Consider the following 17,298-nt stretch of genomic DNA (forward strand, 5'->3'; position numbering starts at 1 on the left):
TTCTGCCACAGTTGCATATCGTGCGGCCACTTGCCCCGATCTTTCTCTTTCCCAACCTTACAACCCGACTCTGGGCCAAGCAGGGTCTCGTTGCCAACTCTCGTCCCATGCCCATTTCCCTCCATCTTTCGACCGTTTCTCCAACATTTTGGCTGAGACGAACTGGTCTGCTGTGATCCCGGCTTTTCTCTGTCCCAGGAACAATCGAACAGGTTGTGGCTGATACTGTGGCTGAGATAGTGTCGAAATCTGGAGGGAAAGGATGTGTGGCTATCCACAGAATTGTGGCCGTCAGTTATCGATTAGAATCATACCCTGACAAATTCTCGATAACGTAGCCATCTAATCAGAGTGTCTTCACTGCCGCCGAGTTGCGCAAGGAGAACCTCTCCTTGTTGGTCGATAGGACAGGGTCGCAACGTCAACACCGTCCATCTGAAAACCCGGCGTTCTGATTTTGGACCAGCGCCCATCGTGGCAACAAAATGCCGAACCGCAAAGACGCCCAAGATCTTAAGCCTTCACCCAAAGCAGGAAGCGGTGAGCCCGGTAAATCACGGGTCAGGATAGGGAGAGCCTGCGATCGCTGCAAGATCAAGAAGAGCAAGGTGAATTGACCCCCTTTGGACTGTTTTTTGTTGACGATCCTAGTGCAGAAGCATTGTCAGATGGCTGATTTCTAGCGTAGTGCGATGGCAATACCCCTTGCTCGGCATGCATAGCAAGTGAGAGCACGTGTGAATATAGCGCGCGACGACGAAGAGAGGCAAGAGATTGGTAAGTTATTGACCGTATCAATACCAGCGCTCTCGCAGTGAACCATCTTGCACAGTAAGCCTGATGTTTGTTGCTCTAGGTATTGGGGTATGCAGGACGTGCTTGACGAGGCGCTCCAGAGACTCTACTGGGCATGTCGGGAAGGTCGCGGGTTCCCAGGAGTGATTCCAGACGAGAGTGGCGGTCGGGTATCGACTGACGCGATTCTCCGAGGACTGGGATTGAGTCCTCCACCGATAGATGATACGCGCGTGCTAGGGAGCCGGTCAGATTCAGTCTTGGACATGCAGGCTCATTCGCATCATTCGCGATCATATCGCCCACCGGATCTCCTGTCACCAGATTTGTCGCGCAACAAACCCCCCTCTTCTGCCATGACCCCATTGTCCACCACCAGTGACGACAGACTCACCTTTGTAGAACCGGCACTTGATGGTGGCGCAGGGCGAAGGAGAAGACCACCGTCCGCGATGGACGTAGATAAGGAGGGGGATCTATCTGACGGCCCGCCGGAGGCATATCCGGATGGCCTCGGTCAACAATTCCAAGAGAGTCTGGGTGGCGGCGCTGATCCCGCAATGCTGCAAGATGGAGATATGGGTGTGATGGAGGGCACACTATACCCAGACATGAGCGCTATGACCTTTGGGGAAGGGGGACAACCGGGTCCTCAGGGTCACCGGATACCCATGCAACCTGTTCCTAGCCAGTTCCATCTCGACGGCCTCCCCCAGGACCGGTATCGACCTGGTGGACAACAGGGGTGGCAAGGACGGGTTCACCAAGTCGGTAGCATGCTTCCTTGGCCAGGTAATATGGCATCCATGTATAGGACGGATAACCAGGACGACAGCAGAGACGGATTCGATGAGCTTGGGCAGGGAGGACGATGACGCAATGGAGAGGCAAGTCCGCCGTATTTATTTCCCTGGGGAGAGGTTGACGGCTTCCCCTGGGCAGGGCCCAAAGAGGAGAGTGATACATAGTGAGGCTGAGGGGGCCAAAGGGCCTCATCCGAGAGTGAAAATTGAGGCACTTTGCAAACCAGTTGCTATCTCTGGAGACCAAGTATCTGGAAAAAGGAAAAAAAGACAGGGGGAAAGGTCTCAATAGGGATCAAGGTATAGAAGTAGCGTGGATGGGTCGACTTCACGACGCAGAATGACTTCAAATGCCGCGGAATGAGGGCTGAGGGCTGAGGGCCGAGGGCTGGAGGCAGGAGGATTTGGTGGCCAACGACAAGAAATGAGGTCTGGGAAATGAAAATGAGAGGGATGAAGAGAACGAGCGGTACGGAGAACTTAATAGGCGTGAGCATTTAAATGGAACAAGTTAGAGTGGACGGGCAGTAGATAGTGCTGAATGGTGAGTGGTTGAAGGGGCGCGACATTCGACGCAGATGCGGATTCATTTTCCGGCTGTAGAGGCGCCATCACCCAAGGGATCCCAGGCGGATGCATTGACCAGGTGGCACCTGAGAGGGCAAGATGGCAAGGCGGGACCCTGGCGAGCCCTGGGTGAGTGGCCCTTAGGCTTCTAGCTAGGCACCAGGACCTCTACTTACGCACCTACTTTTACTTGTTCAGGTAGGCCCTCCCTGCCCTTGGTAAGAGAAGTGGCAACTGGAGCGGAGCAAGGATGGTGACACGAGGAGAAAAACAGGCACGTGATTCTTATCGATAACGCAACGTCCTGGCTTTTCGTGAGCCGAGTACCAGGAAATCGAATCCCCCACTCATCACCAACTTACAATCCACGCGAGAAGTACAGAACTAAAGCCCATAACATGTCGTCCAATGTCGGTCTCTCCACGCCGCGCGGCTCAGGAACATCAGGCTATGTTCAGCGCAACCTGTCCGTCCTCAAACCTCGCGCCGTCGGCATCGGCGCCCCCTACAGCCATGACTCTGCGCGACAAGGGCCCAAGACTCGGAAGCCCGACCAAGAAATCCTCAACCATGACCGCCTACGAGCCATCGAAGTGAAAGTTCTGGAACTGAGGGAGAAGCTGGAGGACGACGAACTTGAGGAGGAGAAAATAGACGAAGAGTGCGACAAGCTGAGAGAACAACTGACCAAAGAGATGGAACGGGAGAAGAATCGGGACGGTGGGAGATCAGGAGGCAGTGGTGCTAGGAGAGTGGATGGAAAGGGTCTCAAAAGTTACCAGGTGCATGAGTTGGCCGAGGCAAAGGAACAAGAGAGTGAACGACTACGCAGGGCTCTTGGGCTAAAAGCTGGTGAGATCCCCCAAGACGACGAACATCCTATGGCAAGACAGGAGAAGAGACGACGGGAGAGAGAGGGAGTCCAGGAAAAGACGGAAAGCGATGAATGAGGTCCATGGGGGGATGACCCAAAACAACAGATGGCAGGGCTCTATATCTCGAGAGTCCTAGGAACACTCGCCCCTCCCAGTAAGGCAACTCGCAGACTGCAGGCGAGATGGCAGCCATCACTCCTATTTCTCCTCCGACAGCCAGATCTTGGAAATTCGCCGGTGTTGCCATGCCTGGTCTCGAATCCACCAATTCACTCGCTAAAGACACAGTTCTGGGGCTCATGGACGTCACCATCATCCAAGATCAGGGAACAGAACTGTCGCCACCCTCAGACTGCACTGCCATGGTACACAAAGACGTGTTTTGGCAATGCTGGAGCATTCTGAGTTTACACGCTGAATTTCCATGCAACTGTCAGCGGCTGTGGAAATTGTGCAGGCCTTCCACCACCCGATTACGTCTGCTAGAGGTCCTCAGCCTACGCTTTTCCACCGTCGTGTACTTCTACTCCTGGTGGACGTTGCCTTTTCAATCTACTGATCCTATGCCTCTCCGCTCCAACGAAAATGCAGGGTCGAAGAGGAACGCGAATCTCATTGAAAGGAGCGTCCTGTAACCTCGACAGCTCCTTCACACTGGAACGCATCGTCCACGCATCGTCTCCAGAAGGGTCAATGGGACGTAATTGTCGTGTCTCGTAACAATATTGTACAAAATTTCTAGGATATATATCAATCGACGGCACTGGCAGGACCAGAGGACTTGCGGGTTCTATATGCGTTCCCACCCATTCGATCGTCTTCACATAACATATCATAGATTTTCGAGCAAAACTGCGGACCAGAAAGGCCTTTCGATCTCACCTTGCGTATTTGGTGCTCGTCTTGTCTGGCTCAACAGCGGACTGAAGTCTGTCATATCCATGAGCTCGCAGTCTTATCCATAGGAGAGCATACTTGAAACTCATTTGAACATCGTGGGCCCTTTTGGCAATGCGTTGGAGAATCACCTTGAATTTATCTTCGGTCGAGAAATCGGCATTGTGCACAATATGGTAATAAGTCTGATTTCATATTCCACAATGGTTACTCCTGACAAGACTTGATCAAGGTCCGTTTGTTGAGTCAGCATTGATGGTAAGATTAGAGAAAACGCCAGCAGTCCAGAGTAAGATAACATATATTATGGCAAGGACACCGATCGAATATGAGCGTAGGGAGGGTTTACCAGTGCTCGTCCGTCGATGTTTCCATGCTAAACGCAGCATACGTTCTGCAGATGTAAGTAAATGGGAACCTACATTTTTCGACACGGTCTGTTGTCTCTGGAGGTGAGGAGTAAACAACTCAAGCTTCTTAGGAGTACCGAACTTGACGACCAGGTATCGAATGATATTCCAGAGCTGAACGCCGCAAACCGTGACAAAGACTGCGGGCGAATTGGTCAATGTTGTGGCATACGTTGGCTACAGTGTTAATGTGAGGCGCCATGTCTTGCCCCTCGGCCAGTCTGTCCAGACGCCCTGGTAAGCCCGGGCAACTGGGTCCAGACTGTCCGCTCTATCAAAGGATAGTAGCGCCGACTATATTGGCGTGAGCTCTGCGTAGATCTCAGCTCATCGGGAAAGAGGCCTGGACGATTGTGTCAAAGATGCAATATCTGGAGTTGAACCACAGAAAGAGAGGCCAACGGGCGTGCCAATGTGAACCGGAGGTCGATAGAAAAGAGGTGAGAGACAACTGTGCAAGCTCAGAAAAATGAGTGCTATATTCTGGTTCTGCCTACCATTCTCTGTCCCACTACTCCAGCTACAGTTCGGTACAGGTCGGTTGAAGCATCGTGGTCCCCTGGAAACAGCTGCGGCTCAGGAGGTCTGCGAGGCGCAGATTGTTGTTTGCGGAGTCATCTTGGGCAAAGATGAGGTCGACTGCTCGCCCGAGATGCACACATGTAAGTGAGCGCGAGACGACTTACAGAATGAGCATGGTGGGTGATTTCACATCGCAGGATCCGGACAGCGTCGTCGTTTCATATGATGATGGAAATCATAGGCGTTGAACATGGGGCGCGAGGCTGGAGGAATTTGGTCTCATGGTTGGTAAACAAGGTCGGTGTCACTCTCGCAGCGGCTCAGAAACGCATGTCATTGGCCACGAGGGGAGCCACCACAGCGCGAGGTTTCCAGATAGGACATGGCAATATATGTCCTAATCGGTGGAAAACCCAGAGGTCACATTCCAACTGGGCCCCGAGTGGCGTCTGAATAGAATTGAGAAAGCAATTGACTTGGAGGAGGCAAGAGTATAAGAGAATTCGATCTTCTGATGTAGGTGCTGTTTAGGTTCACATTGCTTGGCATGCTAATCCCGAACGTGACGGTGCCAGCAAAGAAAGAAAGAGCAACCCAAAAAATCGAAACAAAGAGCGCAAGAGCGCCAAAAAAAAAAAAAGGGTGATATATGCGTTAGCCGGGACTGCCATGATCTGTTAGATGATTTGTTCTACTCTCGATACTGCTCACAACACGTTACTTACATCGAACCCGGGGCTAGAGCTATCGCAATGGCTTAATACCGATGGAAGGCCCCAATGTCTTCCAGCTGTTAGCAGGGAACTTGCTTTATTGCGAAGCGTTGCAACTTACTACCATTACACCACCAACGCTGAACTGTTGTGAATTGTGACACAATTTCAATGTAATCAAATATATATCTTTCATTTTTTGATTAGTGGGGCAGTGGGGTATAGTGTGGGGCCACACTTGTCATCTCGCCACTTGACATGAGTCGTGACTAGGCCATTCGGTGCTGTGGCTATGTGATCCTGAGTACCGCTCAACGAGCCCTAAGGCTGAGCCGGAGTCGAGCTAGGGTTCTCCTAATTCCCGAGTTAGGGCGGCCGGCCGGCGTCCCAAATAGGTGCAAAGAACTAGCGACGTTGTCGCCGTTGAATGATACCCGGCCTCCACTTGGGAACAGGCCGGCCCGGGCAATATCAACTTGCCGGGGGATCCACTCTCTGAGTTGAAATGTTCAATATAGAAAGGAGCAACCGGCTATTAGTGACCAGGGATGATAGAGGCTGCAGACACCCCAAGTAAAGGCTCACAAGCCCATTATCCCGTTTAGGATCATCAGAACAATTCGCGCAATACGGATACCCGGTCCTGTGGTCTCAGTGACAAGGGGTCTCAAAACTCAGCAAATATCCGTCTATCCGTCTGGTTTTACTCTGCTCGTAGACTTCGAGGAGACGACTAAAAGAGAACAAACATGGTCTACACAGTCAGATGGGGAATCCTTGGTAAGATGGATTTTTTTTTGAGCCCTCTTCTACAGCTGCGGAAATTTGCAGTCTTTTGCAGCAAACCTGAATGGATATCACTGACATTTAGATTCTCGATCTTTCTAGCCACTGGTTGGATTGCTGAAAGTCAGTATTTCCCGTCAAATGTCGAGTTTGGGGGTTGAAATAGTTGGGTCTGATAGCTGGAGCACACAGAATTTGCCGGCGATCTTCTCAAAGACCCGAGCACCCGCAACACCACAGACGTAGCCCATGTCGTGGCGGCGGTCGCGTCATCTTCGGGCAAAGACCGTGCTCAGCGCTTTTGTCGCGATCTTCGCATCCCCGAAGCTTGCGCTGCCTACGGCTCATACGGGGACCTTATAAACGACGCCAACGTCGACATTGTCTACGTCGCAAGTCCACATTCGCATCACTTCCAACATGCGATGCTGGCTCTCGAAGGCGGCAAGCACGTCGTCTGCGAGAAACCCCTAACAGTCAACGCCGCACAGGCAAAGGTTCTATACAAGACGGCAAAGGAGAAGAACCTGTTCTTGCTCGACGCAGTTTGGACACGGTTTTTCCCGCTGAGCATTCAAGTACGAGAGTCGATCCAGCAGGGGGAGATTGGCGAAGTCCTTCGCGTCATGGCCGATACGTCCTTCGGCATCCACCCCGATATTTCTCTCAAAGAAACTCCTCGGAAGCTCACTTATGAGCTTGCGGGTGGAGCTCTGCTGGAAAGTACGTCTACTCCTTCCTTCTCAGATGTTGAGCAGACTTTTGGTCCCTGACATTCAACGCGGCGTCCAGTTGGCATTTACTCCCTTACCTGGGTGTTCCAAACGCTTTATCACACTCTACCACGAGATCAACGCAAGCCTCCGTCGAGCATCCTGTCCTACATGAACAAATATGAGCCCACGAGCGTAGATCAGACCACGACGGTTCTGCTATCCTTTCCGACCTCGACCCCTTCCAACCTCCCCAACAGCTCTTCTCATGGGATAGCAATGACGGCCTTTGCCGTAGCTACCGATCCCGACCACAAGAACAGTGCTGGCCCGGCGATCCGTATCCAGGGCACACGAGGCGAAATTCAGGTTTACGGGCCTGCATTCCAGCCTACCCGATACAGAGTGATTCCGGCCAAGCAGGGGGGTTTGGCGATTACCATCCGCGATGTTGAGTTGACTTTTCCGGCGAACGGGCATGGCATGTTTTACGAGGCAGATGAAGCAGCGCGATGCATTCGAGACGGTAAACTCGAAAGTGAGACCATGCCTTGGGACGAAAGTATCCTCGTCATGGAAGTCATGGACGAAGTCCGCAAGCAAGGTGGACTTAGATATCCGGACTCGATCGAGTCAGATGTCATACATCACTCTAACGAGTAGAAATCCGTTTCCATATTTGATCAATTCCAATACGTGGCAAGGAGTTCGTCTCGAGAGAGTCATATAGATCTTGTTAAAATATTCTCCTGCACCTGGGTATTTATGATGAATGCTCATGCCCTTGTGAGAGCTTACCGGATGTACATGGTGGTCATTTCTTCCATATGCTGTGGACACGGACTACTATCGTGGGAATCAGTGTAAAAACGCCCATATTTCCACCAGGTACGCTGTGTTCCAGCTGCGCAGCGAAATGATAGGCTAAAATGGTGCAGACAGAAATGCCTTAGTTGAGTGCGCCCCAGAGCAATGAGCTTCCCACTGTACGGCGAAAGGCAAAATTCGTTTACCTTTTATCAATACGTTTCTTTGAGGACATGTCTATATGCTGGCAAAAGAGTTTGCCCTATAGTTCCCTACTTGGGTTCCTTCCCCCCCCACCAAAATGGTCAGCCTCCACAAGCCACCAGCGTTGACAACCCTTTGAGAATGAAGACGACAGCTGTCTTCATGGTTCCAAACTCGGGTCAGTATGCTAATGGACAAGTCTCGTAACAAGTGGATGACTGTGGGTCAGCTACATGTTACTTCTCCTCAACCTCGACCACGACGACTTTGTCGCCACCTTCTTCCTCCTGTTTCTTGAGTTCCTCAGTCTCCTCCTTCGCCAAGCGCGCTGCCTCCTTGTAGCTCATGCTCTTGCCAGCGTGATACTTGATCTTGAACATGCGGTCGACCTCTTCCAAGGACAGGCCTTTGGTTTCGATGTAGAAGAACCAGACGAGGGGAAACCAAGCAAAGTTAAGCACGGCGAAGATGATGTAAAACCTCCAGGAGATGTTTGCGATGGCGCTGGGGGTCATGATCACCACGACGTACACGAAAACCCAGTTGGTGACCATGGCGGCACTGTTGCCAATGCTGCGCATCCGTGATGAGTTGATTTCGGAGGGGTATAGGAATGGAATGGCCAGGTAAGAGAGACCCTAGAATCAAGTGAAAATGTCATTTTCGGACTTTCGAGGAGTTTGGAAGAGAGAGATAGAGAGATAGAGAGATGTGACTTACGTAGAAGAGATGGTAGCCAAACATGAACGACACGGCCATGGCGTAGCTGGCCTTTGTCCCAATGCCGAGACCGATGGTGGTAAGGGTGAAGCAAACGCCGCATCCAATAGACCCAAACAGCATGAGAGGGACACGTCCGAAGCGATCGATTAGGAGCATGATGGCGGAGCCCCAAACGCAGAGGGAAATAAAGTCAATGGCTGACAGGATCAGAGCAAGCCTGTTGCTGAAGCCAAAGGACTTGGTCAGGATCACCGGGAAATAGTATACAACCTGTCGGGTTTGGCGCAGTTACTGTCAGTATCGCGCCGTGAAAAACCTCGCAGGCTTGAAAAGAGAGTGGAAGGAATCAGTCTGGATCTCGATCCTTACCACGTTAATACCCCCCATCTGCTGAAAGACGGACGTACCGGCGCCCAAAACAAGGCGCCGGAAGTTCTGCTGTTCACCACCTGAAAAGACCTCCCGCCATCCAATGGCTCCGCCAGCCTTTTCGGCTGCGATAGCATCGCTGATGATCTTCAGCTCGATCTTGACCGATGTGTCCTCGCGGTCTTTGGCGGCAAGGCGAGCTAGCACCACCTGAGCTTCCGCATGTCTTTCCTTGTAGCAAAGCCACCGAGGAGACTCCACCGTGCAAGCAAGCAGTCCGAGCGTGACGAAGGCCCAGAAGCATTGCATCGCGATGGGAAAGCGCCAGCTGACTTCGTTCGTGTAGACATAAGTCATTCCCAGATTGATCCAACTGGTCAGATCAATTCCGAAGATCACCATGACCATTTGAAGAGCAACAAGCTTGCCGCGGTGCTCTGCCTTGCTGGTCTCAGCTTGCCACATGGGCACGACGGCTGTACTCTGGCCGATTCCCAGACCGGCAATAATGCGGCCAACAATCATGTGTGGCAGGGAGAACGAAGACGCTTGCAACAGGCCTCCGACAATGACAAAGGCACACGACATGGCAATCGACTTGCGGCGGCCCAGCTTGTCTCCGAAATAGATGGATATGATGGCCCCGATGATGCAGCCAATGTCATAGGTCGAGACAATCTGGCCTTGGATTGTCGGATTTGGGTTCTTGAACTGTTTGGCAAACGTCGGGTCGTTCAAGATGCCGCCAAAGACACCCTGATCCCAGCCGAAGAGCATAAAGGAAAAGCCACAGGTCATGGTGATGGCGACCGTGAGGGCGCGGCCCTGGAGAGGAAGCAGACCCATGCTTTTAGGGGGTTTTTATGAACCACAGAGCTGGCTCTGGTCTGAGGAACTCTCAAGGTGCGTAAAATGAGGGGGTTGACGAGGAGAGTGGTAGACAAGACAGGCTGACCTGAGTTGACAGAATCAGTCAGACAAGAGAAAGCCATGCCCCATATACTCCCGCATGCCCCTGGGTTGAAATAGACCGTCCTGATAAAGCATCCACCTGTCTCTCTCTCCCCACGGGGGAGCCCCTTGACAATCCACTGTGTGGCCAATTCCCAAAAGCCCGGTTGTAGACTTCAACTTCCATATCGCGCCATCGGCAACGAAGCCCTGTGGAACGTGGGCAATCCACGCAAGGGGTCTCCATCCTTCCCCGGTTGTAAGACTAGATAAGGCAGTTGGCGAGAACCTCAACTCGCTTGAAAGGCCATTCACCCCAGTCGATGGAGGCAACGGGGACTTTCCGTATACATAGTGATGTCGTGATATGCTCGTAGAATTTCTGCTTAGTCCAAGTCAATGCCTTTGCTGCATACATATGTGGGTATGGTGCGGGAAAAGGGGCAAAGCAGAATCGAATAACCCTTATAGCCGAAGGAGAGCACGGTTACTGAAGGGATAAAGCCGTGCGACGCCACCCGAAGACACAGAGACCGAGGGAATCGACTTCCGGGACCAGAAAAATGGGCTCGGTCATGGAATTCAATTCCCGTTGAACCTCAATCGTATCCCCAGAAACCCTCCGCAGGTGTTGCCAGATTCGTTGGACCCCCCAAACACAACACACTTGCAAAGAACTTTTGTGACTCGCTTGTTAGGCCTTTGCTGATAGCGCTCAGAGTAGCGCATGTAAGAATTGGTTCCTATGTCGGACCCCTTCTGGTCTGCGTTTCACGAACACCCATCGCGGTAACGTCAACATTCATCCTATTAGTGACTATCGTAAACCGGCTTGCCTCTCACCGCAAGCATTCCAGGCGAGGCTTCTTGCTCATGTTTGATCGAGCCACAATGCGGCAACGGAAGCGCCAAACACGAAAGAATTGAGCACAAATGAAAGAACCTTGGGGCTACAACCTTTGCATCCGCTCTGACCGTGTGAGCCTGGCTCAACAATGTCTTACTGTAACGTGCATAGAAATTTGAGTAGAGCTCTTGAAGCCTGCGAGGTAGTCATGATACGGTAATAGCCCAGCTTAATCGTAAGACATGAGAGTAAAACATTCACCAACCTCGGGTTGATTGACCACACGGTCCTGATATCGAAATCATTCTGAACGACGTCGAAATCAGGTGAACCGCAACACTTGACTGGGGGGTTACTAACCCAAGTACCGAGTATATGATTGGAGTAGCTCGGTCTCCAAGATTCAGGCTTCGAGGGGGTTTCATGTTACTATCCTACAGAAACAAATTTGATTCCACCAAGTAAGCGACTTGTCCTGACAACCTTCTACAAGAAGAATAGAGCTTCACAGCAGCAAAGTCGGTATTCCACAGCCAGTATGGCGGTCAAAGTGTTAATGTACGAGGCCGACGGGATGAAGTTCAGAAATTATACCCGCTGACTCCAATTCCAGCACAGGAGTCACAGGATACATCGGTGGCGACGCCCTCTATGCACTGAGCAAGAAACACCCCGAATGGGAATACTGTGAGTTTGCAAATTTCAGACAGCCTCCTTTTTTTTCACCTCATTTGAATCCTTTCCATATTTAACTTGGCACGGCATGGGAACGCCCGGTTTGCTTTTGCGTTGGTAACACGGAACACCAAAATTGCTGACCTCATCTGATAGGTGCCCTGATCAGGACGCAGGAGAAGGCGAACCGAGTTCAACAGCAGTATCCCAAGCTTCGCATCGTGCTGGGTGATCTGGATGATTCGGTGGTGCTTCGTGAAGAGAGTGCAAAGGCAGATATCGTCCTGCGTAAGTTACCGTCGGTCCCCCCCCCCCCCCCCCCCCCCTGACCGGACAGCGTTCTGACCCCAATTTTCGTATTCGACAGATACTGCAGACGCATCGGATCACGAAGGTGCGGCAAGAGCCATTGCTGCCGGTCTCGTCGAGGGCCATGCGCCATCTAAGCCTGGATTCTGGCTGCACACGGGTGGTACTGGGATATTGACTTATGAAGACTCCAAGAACAATCGCTTGGGAGAGTGGTCGACCAAGGAGTACAACGATCTCAGTGGAGTGGACGAGTTGACACACCTGCCCGACGAGGCATTCCATCGCAATGTCGACAAGATCGTTCTCGAAGCTGGAACCAAGTATGCGGACAGGGTAAAGACGGCGTTGGTTTGCCCGCCCACCATCTATGGCAAGTCTCGGTGACCCCAGGAAGCGTGCGATCGTCATTGGTTTCGTCCTTTCGGAGCCGACTTTCAACTGTTATGTGTCAAGTAAACTCTCCCTTGCTGACTTTCCGCTTAGGTGACGGTCGAGGTCCCGTCTCCGGGCGGTCTCGCCAGGTCTACGAACTGAGCAAGCTCATACTGCAGAAGGGCTACACTCCCATCGTGGGCGCAGGAAAGGCGCGGTGGAACCACGTCCACGTCTACGACCTAGCCACTGCTTTTGTCCTCCTGGCTGAAGCGGCAGTGGCTCAGAACCTATCTGACGACATCTGGGGCGCTAAGGGCTACCATCTCTGCGAGAACGGCGAGCATGTCTGGGCTGACCTGGCCAGGAAGATCTCGGCCATCGCGGCGGACAAAGGCTACATTCCCGCGAAGCCCGTCGAGAAGCAGCTTAGTAAAGACGAGGCTCTGGGGGTAGCCGGCTTCGAAGCCATCAGCTGGGGCTTGAATTCACGGGGAAAGGCGGAGCGATTGAGAAAGTTTCTGGCCTGGACGCCAAAGGAGAGGAGCATTGAAGAGGAGGCTGGAAGAATCCTTGAGGCAGAGAGATCAAGATTGCAGGGCAAGACGCTGTCAACTTGAAACGAAAAGAGAAGAGGGCAGGACAGAATGTCTAATTGAGAAGTCCTTGTTGCACTGCCTTTCGTCCTTCGGATACGGCCAATCTCGAACAAAGTCCTTTTCTTTCGTCTATTGTCCACCTTGCTCGGGACCTGGTGCGTGAGGACTATTGACACGCAAAAGATGCCCTCGCGATCCAAGAATCTAGCCAGCTGTGCCGTTTCGAAAACCACCAAACTTCCTGCTTCCTTCTTGGCCGTTTATCCTATTCAGTTCTCCCGGTACAATAGTGCGAGAAACACTCGGTATCCCAACCGTAACACGGTTGGCCCATGGAAAGGCCACAGTGCACCTTTAACCAAACAGCTTGACGCGAGGATCGAGTCAAGGAGATGCTCGCTAGAACATCATCGAAATCCAAGCACATGGCTCTGGATGTATTCGCCTGCAGAGATGAGAAAACGATGGAGGGGACGTGTTTCGCTCGAAGGGTGATCCCATTGCCATGAAGAGCAGCAGCAGCCAAAAGATGCGTCGCTATCACTCATAATGGGTTGATGCACCGCCATCCACCAACAGGTACTGTCCAGTCACATAGGAACTGAGATCACTGGCGAAGAAGACGGCTGCTCCGGCGATATCTTCGGGAGTGCCCAGGCGGCCCAGCGCCGCCTTGGCCGCCATGACTTCGCGCTGACCATTGTGGTCCAAGTGAGCCTTGTTCATGGTGGTCTCGATGGTGCCGGGACAGATGCTGTTGAACCGGATGCCATGTCTGCCCAGGGCGCTCGCGCAGGCGACAGTCATGCCCAGGATGGCCGCCTTGGTGGGCGCGTAGTGCGTCAAGGCCGACGAGCCTTGGACGGCTGTGATGGAGGCGATAGACACGACACTGCCACCCGTCCCTTGGGCCACCATCTGCTTCGTGGCGGCCTGTGTGAGCATGTACGCCGCCGTGAAGTTGACTGACATGTGCCGCTCCAGAAGAGCCTGCGTCACATCATGGAAGTCGGAGAATGTGCAGATGCCTGCATTGTTGATCAGGACGTCAATTCGACCAAACTTGTCCAAAGCCTCGGCCACCAGATTGGCCGGGGTCTCTGGCAGGACAACATCGCCGCTGAAAGAGGTGTGTCGAAGCGATGGGTCGATCGCTCTCAGTTCAGATTGCAGCGCCCCGATGTCAGAGGTCGTCTGTTCGGTCCCCAAGTGGTGCAGGACGAGACCAGCGCCTTGTCGAGCACATGCCAGTGCCGTAGCACGCCCGATTCCTTGCGATGCACCTGTGATGGCAACGACTTTGTTGCGAAGTAATCCGGCCATCCTGACGTGAAGAATGCCTCTCGTTGTTCGCTTTCAGTTCGAGGCAGAAGAGACTGTGCCCAAGAAGGGTCAGTTCTGGTAGAGTTACAATCTCCCAGGTTTGTGAACGGTTCGAGTAAAAGCGTACAATATGCACCATCATAAATAATTGCAGCCCGTGTCTCGAACGAGCAGCAAAGGGCTCGTCTCCCTAACTGACTCTAAAAGAGCCGTTGCTCCACCCGAGTTGCAGGCAATGCTCAGGGGAGAAAGTATAAAGGCGAGAGAAAGTCTTTCGGTTAACGGCCAGCCTGTTGGCGGCTCTAGGTCCATCGCCCCTCAACTGTACTAGCCAGCCGGGCTATCATCATTATCACTGTCAGCAAAATGTCAGCTCTCAGCTTGTCTAGCGCAATGCCGACTTGAGACTTCGGTTGATCTAAGGTCATGAGAAGCTATGAAGAAAGCTTCAACGGTATCCCTATCAGGTTTGTTTGCTTCGCCTAGTGCCCGCCGAGACCAACACGACAGAACCGTGAGAGCAGGCTGGGATCCATCGTCTCGTTGGATGAAGCTCGAGCCCTAGCAAAACAGGTCATGTATTCCTAACAATCATAGCCACTGACGGAATTATACCTAGATCCAATCTATCTCTCACCGCCTACGACTACTTCAACAACCTCCATCTTGCTCTGCCTTTCCCTGATGTGGTGGTTTGCAGAAGCTTCTTCACCTTCTTGACGATCCCGACATGGTCAATGCCAAACCTCCTAAAGTTTTCAATGCCTGCTCCGGAATACCCAAAGTCATCCATCGCCACGCTTGCTGTACAAAACCTGGCCCACATACTACTGACATAGGCTTCGACACTAACCACATGTTCCGTTGACCCAAGCACTTCATTCTGGTATGTCTCGGATTGGGCTTCGAACAGGCTGATGCACGGCATGCTGACCACCCGCGTCGAAATGCTGTGCTGTTCTGTCAGCTGCTTCGCCGCTGCTACGGCAAATTGCAATTCCGAGCCGCAAGAAATGAGAGTGACGACGGAATCGCTCTGCTCGACAACTACGTAGCCGCCTCGGGCGACTTTGGCTCGATCTGTGTTTGGTATCGCGGTGATTGCTGGGTCCCTAGCCAGCGAGATGATGACCGACATCTCCTTAGTTGCGGGACCTAACGCGGTCGACCAAGCACCTATGACTTCTTCGGCATCCGAGGGTCTGATATACGCGAGGTGTGGCATCGCTCGATACAAAGAGTCGAGTTCGACCGGCTGATGAGTTGGACCGTTCTGGCCTTCGCCGATCGAGTCGTGGGTGGCCACATGGATAACTTTGAGGTGGCTTAGTGCACCCATCCGCACGCCAGGCGCTGCGTACAAGTAGAACATGAAGAATGTCGCCGTGATAGGGATAATGGTGCCGGGACTGTAGGCTGCTAGTCCGTTCGAGATGGACGCCATTGCATGTTCGCGAATGCCATACCGAATAACGCGGCCCTGTGGGTTGCCCCCGGAATAGATCCGAGACGTCTGGTCACCCATTTGATTGCTGTTCCAGAGGTCGGCGCCACCAGCAATGAGGTGTGGAACATGTGACATGAGGGTATTAAAGACGGTGCCATTGAATTGTCGGGTAGCTTGAACGACCTCGGGAACTTGAATAGAAGACAGGACAGTCTCATAGTCGACCTTGCCATTCATCCGGTCGGACAGGAGCTGGGCTTCGGTGGGGTAAGCTTTGTTGTAGGCCACCAGGAGGTCTTTCCAGTCCTCTTCCAGAGTTTGGCCTCTTGCCTCACACCCAGCGAGGTACGCTTTTGTTTGTTCTGATAGAGTATGTGTGGTTGATACATTGGCAGACGCGTACAAGGCGGCATCCGCATCAGTATAGGTGCCGTGATGCGACTTGAAAGTGCCCGCGGTGGACGTCCCGTAACCGATTGTGGTGCGGATGTTGATGAAGGTGGGTTTGCCCTTGGTCGACCGGGCAAGCTTCAGCGCTGAGACAATATCGTCGACCGAGCTATCACCTGTGAAAACATCGATCACGTTCCATCCCATTGCGCGCATTTTGGCATTGGTATCTTCGGACACAATCCACTCCAGGGGGCCGTCACAGGTGACCTGGTTGTTGTCGTAGCAGAGAACGAGGTTATCGAGCTGAAGATGACCTGCAAGAGCCATAGCCTCTTGGGCGACTCCTTCCTGAAGACATCCATCGCCCGTGGTGCAGTAGATCCGAGAACTAACGATGTCGTAGCCTGGCTTGTTAAAGGTTGCTGCCAGGTGCTTCGAGGCGATGGCGAGGCCGACCGCATTCGCTACCCCTTGACCAAGCGGCCCAGTAGTGACTTCGATGCCTGGAACGTCCAGTTCAGGGTGACCATGGCATAGCGTGGCCGTCCATTTACCAGTCTCTGGGTCGACTGCCTTGGCTGAGCCGTACAGCTTCACCTCGTCCAACGTCATATTCGGATATCCGGTCACATGTAACATTGTGTAGATGAACATAGCAGCGTGGCCATTCGATAGCACGAATCGATCTCGATCGAACCAGTCGGCGTTCTTTGGATTGTATCTCATTGTATGGCGCCAGAGAGCCACGCCCAGAGGCGCCATCCCAATCGCCGACCCTCCATGGCCACCACCGTTCTGTCGACAGATATCGATGATGAACTTCCTCAGGTCTCGAACTGCTTGCTCATCGTCGGTCAAGACAGATGGGGTAGAGGCGCCGTTGACTGAGATAGAAGGTCCGTTCGTGGTGCTCGGCATGTTTGCCCTCTAATGCTTCCGCTTACAACGACCGGTCCGCCAATTTTCGCCGGGACTTTGCACCCCATTATATCTGCAACGATTCGAACAACCCTTCCAGCGAGCAACAGAGACAGCAGTCCCAGCTCCGTCGGGATCTACTGCTTCTGCAATGCTCCTCGAGATCACCATGGCCGCCTATTCCTCACCAAGGCCCACAGCGTACCACCGGGAAGCTGAATGTGGTCCTCGCCCGGGAATTCTCAGGCCATCGTCATATAACCGGGACCAATCCTCG

The 17,298-nt window shown here is 52.7% G+C and overlaps 8 protein-coding genes across 8 annotated transcripts; 5 read left to right on the forward strand and 3 right to left on the reverse strand.

Moving 5' to 3' along the window:
• Positions 1–485: 485 nt before the first annotated feature.
• On the forward strand, positions 486–1,670 carry AYO21_02292 (hypothetical protein; the record flags this gene model as incomplete). The annotated part of the gene is made up of 3 exons (XM_022652271.1): positions 486–608; positions 748–777; positions 873–1,670. The coding sequence occupies 3 exons, from the start codon at positions 486–488 to the stop codon at positions 1,668–1,670; spliced, it is 951 nt and encodes a 316-aa protein (XP_022515307.1).
• An 893-nt stretch (positions 1,671–2,563) lies between these two features.
• AYO21_02293 (hypothetical protein) lies at positions 2,564–3,115 on the forward strand (the record flags this gene model as incomplete). The annotated part of the gene is made up of 1 exon (XM_022652272.1): positions 2,564–3,115. The coding sequence occupies one exon, from the start codon at positions 2,564–2,566 to the stop codon at positions 3,113–3,115; it is 552 nt and encodes a 183-aa protein (XP_022515308.1).
• Positions 3,116–3,222: 107 nt separating this feature from the next.
• On the forward strand, positions 3,223–3,675 carry AYO21_02294 (hypothetical protein; the record flags this gene model as incomplete). Its single annotated transcript, XM_022652273.1, has 1 exon — positions 3,223–3,675. One exon carries the CDS (start codon positions 3,223–3,225, stop codon positions 3,673–3,675), a length of 453 nt encoding a protein of 150 aa, XP_022515309.1.
• Positions 3,676–6,331: 2,656 nt separating this feature from the next.
• Positions 6,332–7,744, forward strand: AYO21_02295 (hypothetical protein; the record flags this gene model as incomplete). Its single annotated transcript, XM_022652274.1, has 3 exons — positions 6,332–6,362; positions 6,561–7,091; positions 7,161–7,744. The coding sequence occupies 3 exons, from the start codon at positions 6,332–6,334 to the stop codon at positions 7,742–7,744; spliced, it is 1,146 nt and encodes a 381-aa protein (XP_022515310.1).
• Positions 7,745–8,328: 584 nt separating this feature from the next.
• On the reverse strand, positions 8,329–10,030 carry AYO21_02296 (hypothetical protein; the record flags this gene model as incomplete). The annotated part of the gene is made up of 3 exons (XM_022652275.1): positions 8,329–8,730; positions 8,813–9,085; positions 9,185–10,030. 3 exons carry the CDS (start codon positions 10,028–10,030, stop codon positions 8,329–8,331), a joined length of 1,521 nt encoding a protein of 506 aa, XP_022515311.1.
• A 1,490-nt stretch (positions 10,031–11,520) lies between these two features.
• AYO21_02297 (hypothetical protein) lies at positions 11,521–12,961 on the forward strand (the record flags this gene model as incomplete). Its single annotated transcript, XM_022652276.1, has 6 exons — positions 11,521–11,540; positions 11,596–11,669; positions 11,814–11,945; positions 12,025–12,289; positions 12,345–12,379; positions 12,453–12,961. 6 exons carry the CDS (start codon positions 11,521–11,523, stop codon positions 12,959–12,961), a joined length of 1,035 nt encoding a protein of 344 aa, XP_022515312.1.
• A 519-nt stretch (positions 12,962–13,480) lies between these two features.
• Positions 13,481–14,263, reverse strand: AYO21_02298 (hypothetical protein; the record flags this gene model as incomplete). The annotated part of the gene is made up of 1 exon (XM_022652277.1): positions 13,481–14,263. One exon carries the CDS (start codon positions 14,261–14,263, stop codon positions 13,481–13,483), a length of 783 nt encoding a protein of 260 aa, XP_022515313.1.
• A 646-nt stretch (positions 14,264–14,909) lies between these two features.
• Positions 14,910–17,021, reverse strand: AYO21_02299 (hypothetical protein; the record flags this gene model as incomplete). The annotated part of the gene is made up of 1 exon (XM_022652278.1): positions 14,910–17,021. One exon carries the CDS (start codon positions 17,019–17,021, stop codon positions 14,910–14,912), a length of 2,112 nt encoding a protein of 703 aa, XP_022515314.1.
• Between the last annotated feature and the right edge of the window lie 277 nt (positions 17,022–17,298).

The sequence above is a fragment of the Fonsecaea monophora genome (assembly GCF_001642475.1).
Source record: "Fonsecaea monophora strain CBS 269.37 chromosome Unknown Scaff10, whole genome shotgun sequence".
Lineage (NCBI taxonomy): Eukaryota > Fungi > Ascomycota > Eurotiomycetes > Chaetothyriales > Herpotrichiellaceae > Fonsecaea > Fonsecaea monophora.